Source organism: Lithobates pipiens, unplaced genomic scaffold (assembly GCF_037356315.1).
Source record: "Lithobates pipiens isolate NorthernLeopardFrog02 unplaced genomic scaffold, aLitPip1_a1.2 Scaffold_19, whole genome shotgun sequence".
Lineage (NCBI taxonomy): Eukaryota > Metazoa > Chordata > Amphibia > Anura > Ranidae > Lithobates > Lithobates pipiens.
Window position 1 is genome coordinate 364333892 of NW_027507764.1, and position 19895 is coordinate 364353786.

The 19895-nt window shown below is 41.5% G+C and overlaps 1 protein-coding gene across 1 annotated transcript; it reads left to right on the forward strand.

The window, feature by feature from the left end:
* Positions 1 to 8265: 8265 nt before the first annotated feature.
* ID4 (inhibitor of DNA binding 4) lies at positions 8266 to 14434 on the forward strand. The gene is made up of 3 exons (XM_077492261.1): positions 8266 to 8815; positions 11960 to 12020; positions 13825 to 14434. The coding sequence occupies exons 1-2, from the start codon at positions 8468 to 8470 to the stop codon at positions 12005 to 12007; spliced, it is 396 nt and encodes a 131-aa protein (XP_077348387.1). The 5' UTR covers positions 8266 to 8467; the 3' UTR covers positions 12008 to 12020; positions 13825 to 14434.
* Positions 14435 to 19895: the final 5461 nt, after the last annotated feature.

Below are 19895 nucleotides of genomic sequence, written 5' to 3' on the forward strand. Positions count from 1 at the left end.
GAAAAACCCTAAAAGTGAGGGTTGTCACTGGGGTCAACAGTGTTTTTATTGGAATGTTTCCCCTCAATTCATGTTATGGGAACAACCCAAAATTTGGGGTTTTCTTTCACTTTCCATGATAATGGTATACAGGGCAAATACAGAAGTTGAATCTCTCTAATGTGGACTCAGACAGCTATACAAACCTGACAGCAGTTCTAATACTTCTCCACTATTTCCAAAACTTTAGTTATGCCTTAACCTCCCTGGCGGTATGATTATTTCGGATTTTAGGTGCTGAAAGCGGTACAATTATTTTGCATGAAAATTTGGTGTTTTATATTGTAGTCCTGTAATTCTTAGGAATAACTCACTTAAATCTGTCCAAACCAGAGTCTAGCAGACATCCCGGGTATGATAAAGTTTGAAAAATTAAATCATAAATTATAATATAATAAATAACTATAAATAATTATACCAAATAATAATATAACAACAATAAAAATTATTCAATAAGGTAATCAAATCAAAAACACTGAAATTTGCTCAGTTGCAGAATTGTCACTGTTATTACTTTTCAATATTTGATGATGGATCTCCCCACAAATCGCTATCCCTCAATTCTGCGAGTGATTCTAATTTATTATCGCTGTTTTCTAGCTGGTCTAAAATCATTTTTGATGTAAAGTGACAGTTTTGGTTGCTATGGACAATCTCCAGTTTCCAGGCATAAAGAACAGTTTTTATTATATAAAACTGCATGCAGGACACTGGACAGACCACTGGGGACAAAGGGGATGTGAAATAATTACATACAGCAATGTAATCTGTAAGATTACATTATACTGTATGTAATGTGTGTGTTTCACTTTTTGAATTTGGCACCGATCTCCGTCCCCATGCGTTGCAACGCTCGCAGGGAACGGAGCTCGGCTCTGTGATGAATCGAGTGGAGGACGAGCCGCTCGTACAGCGGGGGGACAACGCTGGATCCAGGGGAGAAGGTAAGTAAACCTCCTCCTGCATACAGCGATGCGGTCCCAAGTCTGGCTCGGGGGTTACCGCTTTTGGTATAAAACTTCAACCCGAGCCAGACTCGGGAATACCGCCAGGGGGGTTAAGGAAAGCATTTTTATTTCTGTTTGTGTAGTTGTAAGAGATTTCCCCACACTTCCTCTCTGGTAAAACGTTAGCAGGAAAGGAAGTGAGGATAAATCTCTCTGATTCCTCACAAAAGCCTAAATAACAGTAAAAACACAGAAGTTGTCTGACCATATCTCAATCTATCCAAAACTAAAAAAAAAATGTTTTGGCTGGACATCCATATGAATTTTAGCTGGCTATCACACTAGTACTATAGTGCAATCTTTTTTTTTCCAAATAATTTTTATTATTTTCACATATTAAAAAACATACAAAACATTTTGTTACATTTTTCTTCTTCTTTTTTTTTCCTCTTTGTCTTCAACAGTTACTACTACATATAACTTTATGCAATCTTTTTTACAAGTGATTTTATAACCTATAACTAAATAAACATAATGATGAATAGAAATGTAAATTATAAAATATAAGTATTGTTTCACATCTAACAGAGCTCATTCAAGTGCATTGAGTAAAGACAATGAACCATAACATGGGATCTCTTGTATGACACAATGCATTCAAGAGGCAGGTGCTTTCTTGGTCATAAAAACCATTTTGCAAATAAACCCTGTCATCGACATTTGTGTCACTGCAAATGGTGGCGAGCAGGCCATCCTGCTCCTTGGAGGGTAATGTCTCATTACTATGTAATTACGTTTCACCTGCACACCAAACACTATAGTTTCAGCTTAGCGATATCTACTTGACAACAGGCACATCTATCACTGTGTTCCCTTTGGCATGTTTTAATGACATGGTTTAGAAGATAACCCTGTAGCATTCATCCTGATTGTCTTTATCATGTCTAGAATTCTTCACATTTTATAAATAAACTATTGCATTGAATGAAATGGCAGGCACAGAAATTGAAAAAAAAAAACTAGCAAAAACGGTCATGGATATCCACGCCCAAACTTGATATGCACACTCAATGTCAGTTAATTTCTACTGAATCAGCCAAAAGCCATGGGTGGCCTTGTTGGCATCATCCCAGCTTGACAAGTTTGTTTGAAAAACAAAGGAGCTGGGTGAAAAATTGTTGGCTGAACTGTGACTACATCCAATCAGATGCGGTGACTGTTCAGGTATTCAGATGGCCTTGGAGGATGCTGCTGTTTAATAAAATAGACGGCAAATGAGATTCCTTCATCCATGCTGTTTAGCTTGGGTGGAGGAATCTATTCCATTTCTCTAGAGCTGAACAAGAGAAATCTATGTGTGTACAGCTAGCATTAAACTCAGCGTTAAATCAACATATTTTGGTGTTAAGAGAGAGAATACAAAAGAAAGAGATAGATAGATAGATAGATAGATAGATAGATAGATAGATAGATAGATAGATAGATAGATAGATAGATAGATAGATAGAAAGATAGATAGATAGATAGATAGATAGATAGATAAGGCAAAAGAAAGAAAAGTAGGAGATAGAGTAGGAGAAAAAATAGAGAGAGCAGACAAAGAAGACATAGAACAGAGAGGGGAGAGAGACAATTTAGAGAGAAAAGAGATAAAATAACGAAGGAAGAGAAAGGTAATAATGGGGGGAAAAGAAGATGGAGAGAAGACGGGGGAGTCAGAATAAAAGACAGGATGCAGTTTCCTGCCACCTCTCTCCAGTCAATGGATAGGCTCTCATAGGCGTCAAAAAAGGTGACCTGCAAGAGCCATGCTTGGTTCTCGCTGTTCACCCAGGTGTGTTAGGACAGCAAATAAATATTTGCTGTCCTAACACTGAACTGCCTCTCCGTCAATCAGATGCTAGGGTCTGTTACCATCACCTGATTGGCTTAAATGACAGGCGCTGTGATTGGATGCCTGACGGGAGAAGAAGGGAGGAGACTAATTGAGGAAACGCTCGGAGGACACAGCTCACAGCCGTCACCTGCTGCCCCAATGAGACAGGGTAAGGGCCGGGCAGACAGCAAGTGGGAGGGGGGGTCACAGTGGCTGCATTGAATGGCACAGTGGTAGCATTGGATGGGCACAGTGGAAGCATTGGATGGCATAGTGGCAGCATTGGATGGGCACAGTGCAGCATTCAATGGACACAGTGGCAGAATTCGATGGGCAGAGTGGCAGCACTAGATGGGCAGAGCAGCAGCATTTGATGGCATAGTGGCTGCATTTGATGGGCAGAGTGGCAGCATTCGATGGGCAGAGTTTGTTTGCACCCGCCCCCCCCCCCAAAAAAAAATTGAGTGCCAGCCACCACTGGACAGGAGAGAGAGAGAAAAGAGTGTTAAAAAAGACAGCGGAGAAGGAGAGAAGAGAGAGAAGACACAGCAGGAAAAGAGAGAAAGAAATAAAACAGAAAATAGTGAGAAAGGGGAAAAAGAAGGTGGGGGGGGGGGGGGGGGACAGAAGAGAATTTAACCATTGGATTAAAACACAAAAAAATGACTCGATTCCTCCATCCACACATTCAATATGAATTGGGGAAGACCTCTTGCTTAGCTGCCATCAGAATTCACTAATCAGAACCGCCAGCTATAGATGGTATAGCTATAGCTACTGATTGAAAGAAGATTCTCCAACAAGCCTGCCCATACATGGATTGAAATTTGGCAGGTCTCTGCTGAACCTGCCAAATTTCGATTCATGTATGGCAAGCTTTAGAGAAGAGAATGAGGGGTTAAAAGAATAGCGAGAGGATGGAAGACAGAAGTCAGAAAGGAGATAAAGACGGGAGAGAGGTAAAAAAAAAGATATAGAAGAAAGAGAGAAGACATAGGGTAGAAAAAGAAAAAGAAGCAAAAGAAAAAGAAAGAAGAGACAGGAAAGAGAGACAAAAATGATAGGAGAGAAGAGAGAGAGAAAGAAGACTGGGAGGAAAGAGGGGAAGAGGTGAACAGAAAAGAGGAAATGATAAGAAAGAGGGATAGAGAAGATGGGGAGAAAAAAGGAAGACAAAAGGGGGGATAGTGAGAGAAGACAGAAAAGAGAGAGAAGACATGAGAGAAGAGAAAAGGGGTGGAAGAGAAAGGGAGAGTTGTGCTTGTACGAAGTATATCTATAGAATAACTGTATGTAAAGAGAAGAGGGGAAAAGTAAAAAGAGAAAAGAAAAAAGGGAAAGAGAGAGAGAGGAAAGAGAGGGGAGAGAGAGGGAAAGGAGAAGTGAGAGGAGAGAGAGGGGAGAGGGAAGAGAGAGGAGAGAGAAGACAGGAGTGAAGAGGAAAGGGGTGGAAGAGAAAAGGAGAGATGTGCATATACACAGTATATATATATATATAAAATAATTATATGTAGAGAGTAGACAAGATAATGAAAAAGAGAAAAGAAAGGGGTGGGGGGAGAGAGAAGGCAGCATAAGAGAGGAAGGGGTAGAAGAGAAAGGGAGAGATGTGCTTCTAGGGAGTACATATATAGAATAATTATATGTACAGAGTAGACGGAGAAGGAAAAAGAGAAAGAGAAGAGGAAGGTAGTGGAAGAGAAAGGGAGAGATGTGCTGGTATGGAGTATATCTATAGAATAATTACATGTAGAGAGTAGACAGGAAAAAAAAGAGAAAAGGGGGGGGGATGGAAGAGAGAGGAGAGAAAAGACAGGAAAGAAGAGGAAGGGGTGGAAGAGAAAGAAGGGATGAGAAGAGAGAGAGAGAAGACAGCAGAAAAGAGGAAGGGGGTGGATGAGAAAGGGAGAGATGTGCCTGTAAGGAATGTATCTACAGAATAATTATACATAGAGAGTAGACGGGAAAAAAGAGAAAAGGAAGGAGGGGGAGAGAAGAGAGAAGAGGGAGAAGACAGGGAAAAAAAGGAAGGGGAGGAAGAGAAAATAAGATATGTGCTTGTAGGGAATATATCTATAGAATAATTATATGTAGAGAGAAGATGGAAAAGGAAAAAGAGAAAAGAAAGAAACAGGAGAGAGAGAAGAGGAAGGGGGTGAAAGAGATATGCCTGTAAAAGGAGAATGCCTATAAACAAATATACAGGATGTCCCAAAAGTCACAATACGTAAAAGTAATGGGAAAATGTAGCTAAATGTACCTTTATTTACAAAATATGCATTACAACATTTTACAAAACATGAATAGGTATTGTAGAGAGATGCCTCCATAGAGAATTACAATGGACATGGTATGTGTCCAGGAGGTAATCCTCAGTGATGTCACATATTACAGTCTGTGAATATGAATATACACGGGAAGTGTATTTTACACATGGTCCACACAAGGTGATTTATTTCAGCCATGCAGATGACATGTCCCACCTCTGATCACCTCTCCATTCCCGATCCATTTCGATCTCTATGCCATTCCTTCTTCATGTCCCTGGCATCCCCTATAACAGTCGTCTTACCTTTCTATTTCTTTTTCCTGCCCCCAAAAGTTGAATGTATGCTTTTTTCTCAGAATGACAGGAAGTACAGGGAGGTATGGGGAGTTAGTATAGGGAGGTATGGGGAGTCAGTATAGGGAGGTATATGGAGGCATAGGGAGGTGTGGGGAGGCATATGGAGGTATGAGGAGGTATTTGGAGGTATGGGGAGGCATAGGGAGGTATGAGGAGGTATAGGGAAGTATGGGAAGGCATAGGGAGGTATGAGGAGGTATAGGGTGGCATAGGGAGGTATGGAGAGGTATAGGGAGGTATGGGGAGGCATAGGGAGGTACGAGTAGGTATAGGGAGGTATGGGGAGGCATAGGGTGGTGTGGGGAGGTATAGGGAGGTATGGGGAGGCATAGGGAGGTATGAGGAGGTATAGGGAGATATGGGGAGGCATAGGGAGGTATGGGGAGGCATGAGGAGGTATAGAGAGCCGGTATTGGAGGTATGTGAGGTATAGGGAGGTATGGAGAAGTACAGAGAGACAGTATAGGGAGGTATGGGGAGGTATAGGGTGGCATAGGAAGCTATGGGGAGGCATAGGGAGGTACGAGGAGGTATAGGGAGTCAGAATAAAAGACAGGATGCAGTTTCCTGCCCCCTCTCTCCAGCCAATGGATAGGCTCTCATAGGCATCAAAAAAGGTGACCTGCAAGAGCCATGCTTGGTGCTCGCTGTTCACCCAGGTGTGTTAGAACAGCGAATAAATATTCGCTGTCCTAACACTGAACTGCCTCTCCGCCAATCAGATGCTAGGGTCTGTTAACGTCACCTGATTGGCTTAAACAACAGGCTCTGTGATTGGATGCCTGACGGGAGAAGAAGGGAGGAGACTAATGGAGGAAACACTCGGAGGACACAACTAGACGCCGTCACCCACTCCCACAACGAGACAGGGTAAGGGCCAGGCAGACAGAAAGTGTGGGGGGGGGGGGTCACAGTGGCTGCATTGAATGGCACAGTGGTAGCATTGGATGGGCACAGTGGAAGCATTGGACGGGCATAGTGGCAGCATTGGATGGCATAGTGGCAGCATTGGATGGGCACAGTGGCAGCATTCAATGGACACAGTGGCAGAATTTGATGGGCAGAGTGGCAGCATTAGATGGGCAGAGCGGCAGCATTTGATGGCACAGTAGCTGCGTTTGATGGGCACAGTGGCTGCGTTTGATGGGCAGAGTGGCAGCATTCGATGGGCAGAGTGGCAGCATTCGATGGGCACAGTGGCAGCATTTGATGACACAGTGGCTGCAATTTATGGGCACAGTGGCAGCGTTTGATGGGCACAGTGGCAGCGTTTGATGGGCACAGTGGCTGCGTTTGATGGCACAGTTAGACTGCAGTTGATTGTTTTGTTTTTCCCCAGTTTGTTTGCACTCCCCCTTCAAAAAAGTGAGCGCCAGCCATCACTGGACAGGAGAGAGAGAGAGAGAAAAGAGTGTTAAAAAAGACAGGGGAGAAGGAGAGAAGAGAGAGAAGACACCGCAGGAAAAAAGAGAATGAAATAAGACAGAAAATAGAGAGAAAGGGGAAAAAGAAGGGGGGGGGGGGGGGACAGAAGAGAATTTAACCAGTGGATTAAAACACAAAAAAAATGACTCAATTCCTCCATCCACACATTCAATGAGTTGGGGAATCCCTCTTGCTTAGCTGCCATCAGAATTCATAAGGAGGAGGTATAGGGAGATATGGGGAGGCATAGGGAGGTATGGGGAGGCATTAGGAGGTATAGAGAGCTGGTATTGGAGGTATGTGAGGTATAGGGAGGTATGGAGAAGTACAGAGACGGTATAGGGAGGTATGGGGAGGTATAGGGTGGCATAGGGAGGTATGGGGAGGTATAGGGAGGTATGAGGAGGCATAGGGAGGTACGAGGAGGTATGGGGAGGCATAGGGAGGTATGGGGAGGCATGAGGAGGTATGGGGAGGCATGAGGAGGTATAGAGAGCCGGTATTGGAGGTATGGGAGGTATGGAGAAGTACAGGGAGCCGGTAAAGAGTGGTATGGGGAGGTATAGGTAGGTATGGGGAGGTATAGGGAGGCATGAGGAGGTATGGGGAGGTATAGGGAGGCATGAGGAGATATGGGTAGCTGGTATAGTAGGTATGGGAGGTATGGAGAAGTACAGGGAGCCGGTATAGGGAGGCATGGGGAGATATGGGAAGGTATAGAGAAGGACCGGGTGCCGGTATAGGGAGGGATGGAGAAGTACAGGGAGACGGTATAGGGAGGTATGGAGAAGTATAAGGTGTCGGTATAGGGAGGCATGGGGAGATATGGTAAGGTATAGAGAAGTACAGGGTGCCGGTATAGGGAGTAATAGGAGGTATGGAGAAGTATAAGGTGCCGGTATAGGGAAGCATGGGGAAATATGGGAAGGTATAGAGAAGGACAGGGTGCCGGTATAGAGAGGTATGGAGAAGTATAAGGTGCCGGTATAGGGAAGCATGGGGAGATATGGTAAGGTATAGAGAAGGACAGGGTGCCGGTATAGAGAGGTATGGAGAAGTATAAGGTGCCGGTGTAGGGAGGCATGGGGAGATATGGTAAGGTATAGAGAAGGACAGGGTGTCGGTATCGGGAGGTATAAAGAAGTACAGGGCGCCGGTATAGGGAGGCACGGGGAGATATGGAAAGGTATAGAGAAGGACAAGGTGCCGGTATAGGGAGGTATTGGAGGTATAAAGAAGTACAGGGCGCCGGTATAGGGAGGCATGGGTGAGAAGTGAGTATCTGCTCCCCCCTCCCCCTCCCCCTGGCACTCCTCCTCCTCCCCGCCCTCTCCCATGTCTTAAATAAGGCAGCAGAGAGTCAGCTCGCAATCCGCGGAGCCGGGAGCCGGGAACGATCGTTGTGTTTCGCGTCTCTCCGCCGTCCATCGCGCTGTCACCCGTCGTCACCTCGCCGCACCTGCCTGGGAAGAAGCCAGCCTTGCTCGGATTTAACCCTTGCATGCCCCCCGTGGGTTGAGGCAGAGATCCCCGGTGTCCTGTGCAGAACGTGCCATGAAAGCGGTGAGCCCCGTCCGCCCCCACACTAGGAAAGCCCCGGTAGCGGGCGGGTGCGGGGAGCTGGCCCTGCATTGCCTGTCTGATCACAGTCTGAGTGTGGATCGTTATAAGATGGAAGAAGAGGAGCCCCTGTGTCTGCAGTATGACATGAATGACTGTTACAGCCGGCTCAAGAGGCTGGTGCCCACCATTCCGCCCAACAAGAAAGTCAGCAAAGTGGAGATCCTGCAGCATGTCATTGACTACATCCTGGACCTTCAGCTGGCCCTGGACACTCACCCTGTACTGCTCAGACAGCAACCCCCAGCCAGGAGCCCGCTAACGGACCTCAATACCGACCCGGTAAGACATGGCCACCTACCTACTCCCCGCATCGCTGCTTTGTACGAGGCCAGCTCGTGTCACAGGCTGCGCTACTGCTGTGGTGCCGCTACAGCGCTCACTGGAGGCTCATGACAGCTCTGGCATGTGAGAAAGGGCAGATCCACCTGTCAGGGCTCCCTGTGATCCATCAGTCCCAGGCACTAGGCTTATTCCTGGAAGTTCCTCTTACAACAGAAAACAGTAGTTGTGGCCATGATGAGTGGAAAGCAGCTGGCTCTCCTTGAATTATTAAGAGGTTTTTTCTCTATAAAATGTGTTGCAATCACCAAATATAGTGATTTCAACATCTTCATTGCTTGAGTTGGCTCTCCTTTCTGTCATCCTGAGCCCAAGTATGAGGTCCTGTCATCCTGAGCCTGGGCAATGAGGTCCTGTCATCCTGAGCCTGGGCAATGAGGTCCTGTCATACTGAGCCTAGGCAATGAGGTCCTGTCATCCTGAGCCTAGGCAATGAGGTCCTGTCATCCTGAGCCTAGGCAATGAGGTCCTGTCATCCTGAGCCTAGGCAATGAGGTTCTGCTATCCTGAGCCTAGGCTATGGGGTGCTGTCATCCTGAGCCCAAGTATGAATCCTGTCATCCTGAGTCTAGGCAATGAGGTCCTGTCATCCTGAGCCTAGGCAATGAGGTCCTGTCATCCTGAGCCTAGGCAATGAGGTCCTGTCATCCTGAGCCTAGGCAATGAGGTTCTGCTATCCTGAGCCTAGGCTATGGGGTGCTGTCATCCTGAGCCCAAGTATGAATCCTGTCATCCTGAGTCTAGGCAATGAGGTCCTGTCATCCTGAGTCTAGGCAATGAGGTCCTGTCATTCTGAGCCTAGGCAATGAGGTCCTGTCATTCTGAGCCTAGGCAATGAGGTCCTGTCATTCTGAGCCTAGGCAATGAGGTCCTGTCATCCTGAGCCCAAGCTATAAGGTCCTTTCATCCTGAGCCCAAGCTATAAGGTCCTGTCATCCTGAGCCCAAGCTATAAGGTCCTGTCATCCTGAGCCCAAGCTATAAGGTCCTGTCATCCTGAGCCCAAGCTATAAGGTCCTGTCATCCTGAGCCAAAGCTATAAAGTCCTGTCATCCTGAGCCAAAGCTATAAAGTCCTGTCATCCTGAGCCCAAGCTATAAAGTCCTGTCATCCTGAGCCCAAGCTATAAGGTCCTTTCATCCTGAGCCTCGGCTATGAGGTCCTGTCATCCTGAGCCTTGGCTATGAGGTCCTGTCATCCTGAGCCTTGGTTATGAGGTCCTGTCATCCTGAGCCTAGGCTATGAGATCTTGTTATCCTGAGCCTAGGCTATGAGGTCCTGTCATCCTGAGCCTAGGCTATGAGGTCCTGTCACCCTGAGCCTAGGCTATGAGGTCCTGTCATCCTGAGCCTAGGCTATGAGGTCCTGTCATGCTCCGCCCCGGCTATGAGGTCCTGTAATCCAGAGCCCCAGCTATGATGTCCTGTCATGCTGTGCCCCGGCTATGAGGTCCTGTCATTCGGAGCCCCGGCTATGAGGTCCTGTCATCCTGAGCCCTGGCTATGAGGTCCCATCATTCGGAGCCCCGGCTATGAAATCCCTACATGCCTGGATCCTGTCACAATGTCATGAGAAGCAGGCAAGCAGAAGGTGATGGCTAGGATATAGGTCTTTATTTTCAGCCTCATCTCAGCTGAAAATAACTGCTACTTTTTTTAGAATATTTAATAGAAGGTTCCTAATCCAGGTGTTAGCTTTCTGAATTGAGCCTTTTGTGGAATGATCTGGTCCTTGTACCTTTCACAGCCTTGGAAGCCAGTGCCATGCTATGCTCCATCCTTGACTGTACTTTTTTAATGTTATTATTAGGCTTAGCAGAAAATAACTTATTTAATAGAAGTATCTCTATCCTGATGTTAGCTTTGTGAATTGAGCCTTTTGTGTGATGTTCTGATCCACGGACCTGTCACAGCCTAGGCAGAAAGTGACCATGCTGTGATCCATCCCTGATTGTTCTTTTCAAATGTCATTAAGCTTAGCTGAAAATAACTCCTTTTTTTATATAAAGATCCCTGTCCTAAGCGCTGCACAAACTGTTGGCACTATATAAAGCCTGTATTATAATAATAATATTCCTGGTGTTAGCTTTGTGAATTGAGCCTTTTGCTTAATACTCTGATTTCTGGACCTGTCACAGCCACCTAGGCAGTGCCTATGCTATGATCCATCCCTGATTGTGCTTTTTTTAATGTCATTAGGCTTAGCTGAAAATAAACTCACTTATTTAATATAAGGATCCCTATCCTGGTGTTAGCTTTGTGAATTGAGCCATTTGCGTGATGCTCTGATTCCTGGATCTGTCACAACCTAGGCAGGCCGTGCCCATTCTATGATCCATCCCTGGCTGTACTTTTTAAATGCTCATTAGGCTTAACAGAATATAACACTTTTTATTACAAGGATTCCTATCCTGGTCTTTTGTGGGATGCTATGCTCCTTGGACCTGTCACGGCCACCTAGGCAACCAGTGCCCATCCTGTAATCCATCCCTGCCTGTCCTTTTAAAATGTCACTAGGCTCAGCTGAAAACAACTCACTTTTTTAATGAAAATAATCCCTATCCTGGTGTTAGCTTTGTGAATTGTACCTTTTGTGTGACGCTCTGTTCCCTGGAGTGTGACCTGTCACAGCCCAAGTAGCCAGTACCCATGCTATGATCCCTCGCTGACTGTACATTTCATGTCATTGGATTCATATGAAAATAACTGTCACTTTTTTTTTTTCAATACAAGGATCCTTATCCTGGTTTTATTTTTGATTTAAGCCTTTTGTGTGATGCTCTGATCCTTGGAGTGTGACCTGCCACTGCCCAGGCAGCCAGTACTCATGCTGTGATCCTTCGCTGACTGTACATTTCATATGTCTTTGGATTCATATGAAATAACTGTCACTTTTTTTTTTTTTTTTTAATACAAGTATCCCTATCCTGGTTTTATCTTTGTGATTTGAGCCTTCTGTGTGATGCTGTGATCGCTGGAGTGTGACCTGTCACAGCCTAGACAGCTAGTGCCCATGCTATGATCAATCTTTGACTGTCTTGCTCTATTTCAACCTATCTATAACATTTATTTTTTTTCAATTGCAGGCTGCGTCAGTTGTGAACAAACACGGGGACAGTATACTGTGTCGCTAGGATGTCTTTTAAGGTGAGTCTTGAACTTTTGCTTCCTCTCCAGTGATTGTTATGGATCGTTGCTAGCAGTCTATCCGAGATATCCATCTCCTGTCATTGATTGACTGAAAGTCAGAATAGCAGCCCAGACAATGGTTAATGTTTAATCTGGCAGATTTAGGTTGAATGTAGAGGCAGTTCTTGACCCCCCCCCCCCCCCCTTCCATTCCTTTGTAGATTGCATTAGAGGAGATGGGCTTTTTTCCTGGGGTGGGGTAGGGCTGTACTTGCTATACTGGCACTCGTGGACCAGTGCCTAAGGCAGTAAGGATAGAAGGGGCAGCACTCAGATTTAGTAATAACGATGTGTATGATTTTTGTTTTTTTGCTTACCTCTGAGCCTTTATATTTACAAATATTTTTATTTTCTTAATATTTACAAATTTTCATCCCATGTAACTTTTTTTGTGTTTCTTCTGGCCTTAATATTTACAAATTTTCATTGCATGTAACTTTTTGTGGTTTCTTTTTTTTTTTTGGCCTTAAAATTTACAAATTGTGATATTCTTTTTATTTTTTATTTTTTTTCTGAACATATGCCAAATTCAGGAGAACTCTTAAGACCCAATACACACTATACAACTTTTGATGTCTGATTTCCTTTAGATTTACCAAAACCATGTAGTGCAAGGGTCTGCCTGATTGTATACAAATTGAAACTCTTAAGGTTTGACCTCATATTATATGGTTTTGATAAATCTAAAGGAAACAAATCTAAAGAAAATTGTACCCCACTTTTAAGTACACAATGGGGTTTATTTACTAAAGCTGGAAAGTGCAAAATCAGGATCACTTCTGCATAGAAACCAACGAGCTTCTAACCCCAGCTTGTTCAATTAAGCTTTGGTAATAAAACATGGAAGCTCATTGGTTTCTATGCAGAAGTGAGCCTGATTTTGCACTTTCCAGCTTTAGTAAATAAACCGCATCGTGTACTTAAAAGTGGGGTATGCCTGTATACAACTGTTGTTGTGTGATTTCCTTTAGATTTACCAAAACCATGTAGTGGGCCTGCCTGATTGCATACAAATTGAAACTCTTAAGGTTTGACCTCATATTATATGGTTTTGGTAAATCTAAAGAAAATTGTATAGTGTGTATCCAGCTTTATAGTAAAATCAGAGTACATGATATTACAGGGAGACACCTTTTTTTTTTTTTTTTTTTTATAGTTAAATATGCAAAAGGGGTGATTTACTAAAACTGGAGAGTGCAAAATCTGGTGCAGCTGTGCATAGAAACCAATCGGCTTCCAATTTTTTTTCTCAAGGCTTAATGGGAGAAACTGATTGGATACCATGCACAGCTGCACCAATTATTGTCCTCTCCAGTTTTAGTAAATCAATCCCAATGATTTCTCCTTTTTTCTTTTTTTTTTTGGTCACTGCTGTTATAAAGTAGTCCTTTATATAACAAAGCCTACATGCTGCCTCCAGTAGCATATCATAGCATTTAGTTTTCAGTAAAATAATCACACGACACGAGAGGCTTCATCTTTCAGGTGTGCCTAGAGCAGCGTGATTTTTAAATCCAGCCCTAGGTGGGGGGGTCAGAGTAGATAGGACACAGCCCCAATGGCAGAGACACACACAGCATGGACTGAGCAGTCCGTTTGCAGCTGCGTTCCTATGCTCTGGGCTGGCTTGGGAGCTGTGCTTGTAGTTTGACCTGGTTTGTTTTGGGTTGTTGATCAAGCATGTCTTGTGTTTTGTTGGTGGCGCCAGTCAGTCTGGAGCAGAATGGTTCACACACCCCCTCTATTCATTCCTCTTCCACAGGTGTGCAGCAGGCAAATCCAGAGCCAGGAGGAGCACAGAGAGAAAGAGAGAAACAAATTAGAAAATAAGGGAGGGGAAAGGAAAAAAAAAAAAAAAGTCACCAGACAAAAGAGGGAAAAGCAATCTACACATCGCTTCTACACACGAAGAATATAGCTGTCCGCCATTTGTGCACGCTCATGCCACTTAACACTGTCCTTCTCATCATCTTGTAACAACAGACGTGAATTGTCCTTGCACTGTGGAAGTCCCTGAACTGATGGAATATGGGGGAGGGGGGGGGGGTGCAGCTTATAGAAAGCATACACTATCCAATGGACAACTGAAATCTCAAGCTTTACTAATCTACCAGAGTATTGTAGATATTTTGTCTTTTTTTTTTTTTTTTTTACATCTATTGTTTAAAATAGATGATTTTATCGGGCAAGGGAATTTTCTTCTCCCTGCAGGAATGTTACATATTGTATAGAGAATAAAAAAAAAAAATGAGTGACATTTCATACTGTATATATAGAGATGTTCTATAAGTGTAAGTGATGAAAAGTATATGCTTTAATAGACTACTGTAATTATGAAGTATTTTTAATTAAATATTTTCTGTAAATAGCAATGCGTGTTTTTTGTTTCATCCCTGGGGAAATTGATTTCTGTCTGTGTATATGGAAAATAAATAATAATAAAAATAATAATAATTTTAAATTATAGCTTAACAAAGATGTTAATATTGGTAAACGACACTAACTTGGATCTGCTATTTGGTTGCCTGCATGATGGCATGGAATGTATAAGCTAAAGATAAAATGGCCTTAGGAGAATTTGTAAAAGACAGTATATAGTCTTGCTTCATTTTTACAGTGTTGAAGCTGAATATATGCTCTGCTTGTTTTCAAATGATTGTTTTTTATGTGGTTCAGATGCTGGCTACACAAACAGTATTTAGTGGGTGTAGCATTACACTAAGCTATATTTGAGTTACATTAACCAATGTAAACTCTTAGATTATTTTTTTTTCCCACACAGTTTGTCTCACAGGGATATTTCATAGGCCAGTAAAAGTATATTGGGCGATTTTTTTTTTTTTTTTTTGATTTTTTTTTGAGGGGGGGGGGGGGGGGGGAAACAGTTTAAACAAAAAAAATCAAAATCAATATAATTTTTATATGCTTTATACAGATCATCTTGACCTTACCTTTCTGCAAACACCTGTTCCAACACCCACCTCAACAATGTATAACAGATTGCACTGTGACACAAGGTATTCTTGGGGTACTTTATAATAAAATGTAGCATAGCACCAATTAGAGCACACATGCTCTATAAATAATATCCAAATGCCCCTGCAAACTAAGCAACATGTCCTATCGATTTGATCTTCATTAAAAAAAAAAATAGAAAATAAAATGGTTGCAGCGGGTTCTTAAGATTTTACATTTTGACATTTTGATCTGTCTACAGTTCAGTGTAAAGAGATGTGACATGCCCTTTTTGTATACATAATTAGTAATGGGAAAAAATGCCCAGTAATATGCAGCCCTGTTCTTCATCGTCCCATTAGTCTCTGCTTCCTTGCTCATTCTTTGGTTTGCATGTATTCAATTAGCTTATGAATATGGCCAATTATGGTCATTTACTACCACTCGTTCAGTTCTATTTCTACAGAAGCAGTGTCTGGTTTTAATTCAAGCCAGAAAGTATAATCACCATTGAAAAGGAGATTTCCCATAAATTCTGGTGCTGTCACATAATATTTTATCTTGATTTTTCTTTTTAAATGAATAAAAAAAAGCATTTTAGCCTCTCGTACGAGTCGGTCATCTCAGTGGATTCTGTGCTAAGTAAGCAGATACTTTATTGCTTGCAACCAAAGGAACTCTTACCTGTTACCTACAACTGTATCTGTCTGAGTTACCACTTTCTGTTTTTGTTTTTTTGTGGGTAAAGAAAGAACAGTAAACAAATTGTTAATAACAATATAATGTCTAATTTTATCACAGTTACTACTGTAATTTCTCCTATGTCTTTTTTTACACATGAGTATTAAAAAGGACATTTTTTAATGGTCTCAAAACTGTCATCTTGTGTATTTATTTTACAAACACCATTCTTTAATGCTTTTCTTTTTTTTTTGGAGGGCTTTGTGAAGTGAAGGCGATTTCTTTTTCATATTTATAGAAGTTATATCCTTTCTACATTGCCCTTGAGCTGCAATCCATTTTAGATTTTTCATGTATAACATCTGATTCTTGAAAGGTCTAAGAGTATCAACATTAATATAAGAAGACGTGTATAAATAAAAAAATCAAAAAAAATAAAAAATAATATATATATATATATATATATATATATATATATGGTACAAATTACATTTATATGTAGTTAAAATGGAATCCAATCAATAAAATTGTGCCACAGGGTTCAGGTGAAGAAGAAAAAAGCAGCTGTGTCAGTAAACGGTTTATAATTGCAACATTTGAAACATCACTACTGTGCTATTAATTATGGCTATTGATTCGCTGTTTTGTTACAGTAACCCAGATGCTACTGAACAACTAGTAACTAAACTATACATAGTTTAAAGAATAAGGACTTTGTGCTGCTATTTAAAGCACATGATCACCATCATTCCTCCATCACAAAATATACATTAAAATTATTTAATTAGTGATGGATCATGTGCATATTGTAGGCAAATTCAACAATCTTTCACAATGATTTGTGGAAATAATATACAAAGATGACCTGTTAAAAAAAATAAAAATAAGCAGCAGATACTATAAGAATAATAGATTTTTAAAAGCAATTGCTAGCAGGTGCAGAAGAAAATCAGAGTAACCAAACATGGGCAAGCCTGAGCTATTGCTAGATGTGTCCTATGGAAAGACTAGACAGACCATTTTTGGTCTATTAGTATTCCATACCTGTATCAATAATTTATGTATCCATTTCATGTAGGGAAGGACATAGTATTGTTAATTTGTGATATATTCCCTAGTCCACTTTTCCATCATGTTAATACAATACCTTTAAAGCAACCTGCATGTTTGATTCCTAACTGACAATGTATGCCAATGGTCTGTGAAACGCTGCATTACCGACAGTGCTATGAACGTTTTAATAGGTGTGAGTGTCAATTACAGTAGCTTTTTTTTTTTTTCCTTTCAGTCTGTGCTTCTGTAACGTGACATAGAATGATAATATTTCTGTCCAACAAAGCCATAAAAAAATGGATTATGGCCTATTTAAAGAGGTGTTAATAACATATAATTATAAACATTAAAAAATTCTAGTGCTAACGTTTTAATTGTTTCTAATGACAAAGTTGCTCACAAAATTGCATCTTATTAACAATTTACCAGGGATTGCTTGTAATAAGCAAATTAGTTGATGTCAAAGACAAAAGACCTAAAATTTAGTTGCCCCCTGTTAGCCTGTTTTACACCTTTTGGGAGTCAGTGGGTGGCATGCTGTGTCTGAGCTCACATCTAGCATTGCATCATCATGACTGATAAATGGGACACAAGAAGGTGGTCTACTATTGGTTCACGGAGGCAGAACCGTTTTTTGTTCTCGATTCAGGTCTGGCAAGCTGAGGAGCAACAGTGGTGGTAATGTTTAATTCTTCCAAATGTATAGGACTGGAAAGAAATCTAAAGTTGAAAATACAATCATTCTATAGAATAAACATACATCATATCTGTATTTTTATGCCCTGTGCAGATAGCCTTAAGACATCCTTTTTTTTTTTTCTTGAGAAACATATAAATGACCTGGGAAAATCCATCCTGGACAATGGACTTTTACCCCAGAATCAGTGGACTTAATGATGTCTGCATAGCTTTGGAGCAGCCCACAGGTATATGAACGTTCCCTGATCTGTCTTTGGGTTCCCATATAGCCCCAAGGATTTCCCAAAGCTGTGGTTTTTCAAAGAAAAAGGCTTGTGCTTTATTTCTGAAATGGCATTGGGTCTATATTATGTGGCCAATTTAGAAATAAAGGATACTAGGGTAAATTTTTATATAATTAAGAGTTTGCTAAAAAGTCAGCGGTTACATTACATATATCAAATGAAAAAATCAATATCATCCATCCTTTGCAGGGAAGCTTCCATCCTTATGCATAGTACAGCATCGCTTGGCTTCAGGCTGGTCACAGTAATCACAGTGGTATTGTTGTTTAACATAACTAAAGCACTCTCACTCCTATACTTTATGAAAAGCACATAGCAGTAAGGTCTGAATATATCACAGCAACATACCTCCAAAGTTAGAATTTGGTTTAAGATTTCCATAAACCAAGAAGATTAAAGATGGTTATTTTGCAGTGTACAAAAGCATTAAGCTGGTGTATATGGCCATCCTAATGTTTCAACTCTTTAGTATAAGTAAAGGTCTTTTAGATGTGATTAGCATATTATGCAACGCCTAGTACTTAAACATGTTGTAGATGAAGTACGGTATGTTTTTTTTTTTTTTAATCCATGGTATTGTAATTTTTTTTAAATATTTCATACTCATGTCATACATTTTCCAGAATGCTGCAACACATCTCAATTTAAAGTAATCATATTTTTATCCTAAGAAACAAACTTTGTTGTACAGAACAAAAAAAAGCCTTGCACAATGGTTAGCAATTCACTGACTCTTCCCAATACTATATTAATTTATTACAGGTACTTCCATAGTGCTGTCAATTTATATATACACTATATTGTCAAAAATATTGGGACGCCTGCCTTTATACGCACATGAACTTTAATGCCATCCAGTCTTAGTCTGTAGGGTTTAATATTGAGTTGGCCCACCCTTTGCAGCTATAACATCTTCAACTCTTCTGGGAAGGTTGTCCACAAGATTTAGGAGTGTGTCTAGGGGAATGTTTGACCATTCTTCCAGAAGCAAATTTGTGAGGTCAGGCACTGATGTTGGGCGAGAATACCTGGTTCAAAGTCTTCACTCTATTTCATCCTAAAAGTGTTCTATTGGGTTGAGGTCAGGATTCTGTGGAGGCCAGTCAAGATCCTCCACCCCAGACTTGCTCATTCATGTCTTTATGGACCTTGCTTTGTGCACTGGTCCAAAATCATTTGGTGGAGGGGGGATTATGGTGTGGGGTTGTTTTTCAGGGGTTAGGCTTGGCCCCCTTTGTTCGAGTGAAGGGAACTCTTAAGGCATCAGTATATCAAGACATTTTAGACAATTTCATGCTCCCAACTTTGTGGGAACAGTTTGGGGATGGTCCCTTCCTGTTCCAACATCACTGTGCATGTTTAACATACAAGGAATGTATTCGGGTTAATTTGCTAATAGATACTGTTCACTTAGCACAGTAAATGTTCCCTTAGCTTAGTGAACATAGCATTACCTTAATCACTAAGCAGGGTGAATATTCACTTTCCAAGTGAAGATTCTTAACTATATTATCAACTCTATTGCTTCACTAAATGGCTTTTCAACAAATAGTATTTTTCTCTTAGCTGAAAATGAACATGATTATTTTTATGGGGTTGATATACTAAAGAAGTAGGGCCTGCCCATTGACCAAAATGAATATGCATGGAACGTAGTAAATGATACAAAGCGGTGTTCACTTCAGTCACTTGCAAGAAAAATAAATTCATATTGAACACCTAGCTTCGCTTTATTTATTAAACACAGTAAACATTTACTTTGCACAGTGAATATAACATAATACATGAACAGTCCCAATCCCAGGGTGGACTGTTTGTTTATCAGGGATAACATCATTTATGGTAAGGTTTATTGCTACAGCTTTATATACAGTTATTAGAGATGCTCATCACAATCATCGTCCTTGCACATGTAATGTTACAGGCGCTACGAAGGCCAGTGCACACCAAATGCATCATCGTGCATCTTGCACCATCTAGTGCAAGTAGAGCGTATAAAAATGAATACATCTTTTATTTCTAATAGACTCCATTCATACCAGTTGTCTGTGTCACAGTACAATGTAAAGGAAGCCCACTGAAGGCTTTATTTTAATGGAATGCCACTCAAAACATGTTATTGCAGAGTGCATTAATGTGTTCGGGTGAATACAAGCCCTAA

Excerpts from the sequence above, each read along its gene's own strand:
- ID4 (XM_077492261.1), top strand. The coding sequence starts at position 8,468 with ATGAAAGCGGTGAGCCCCGTCCGCCCCCACACTAGGAAAGCCCCGGTA. Across the intron at positions 8,816-11,959 it reads CGGACCTCAATACCGACCCG|GCTGCGTCAGTTGTGAACAA; the intron begins GTAAGACATGGC and ends TTTCAATTGCAG.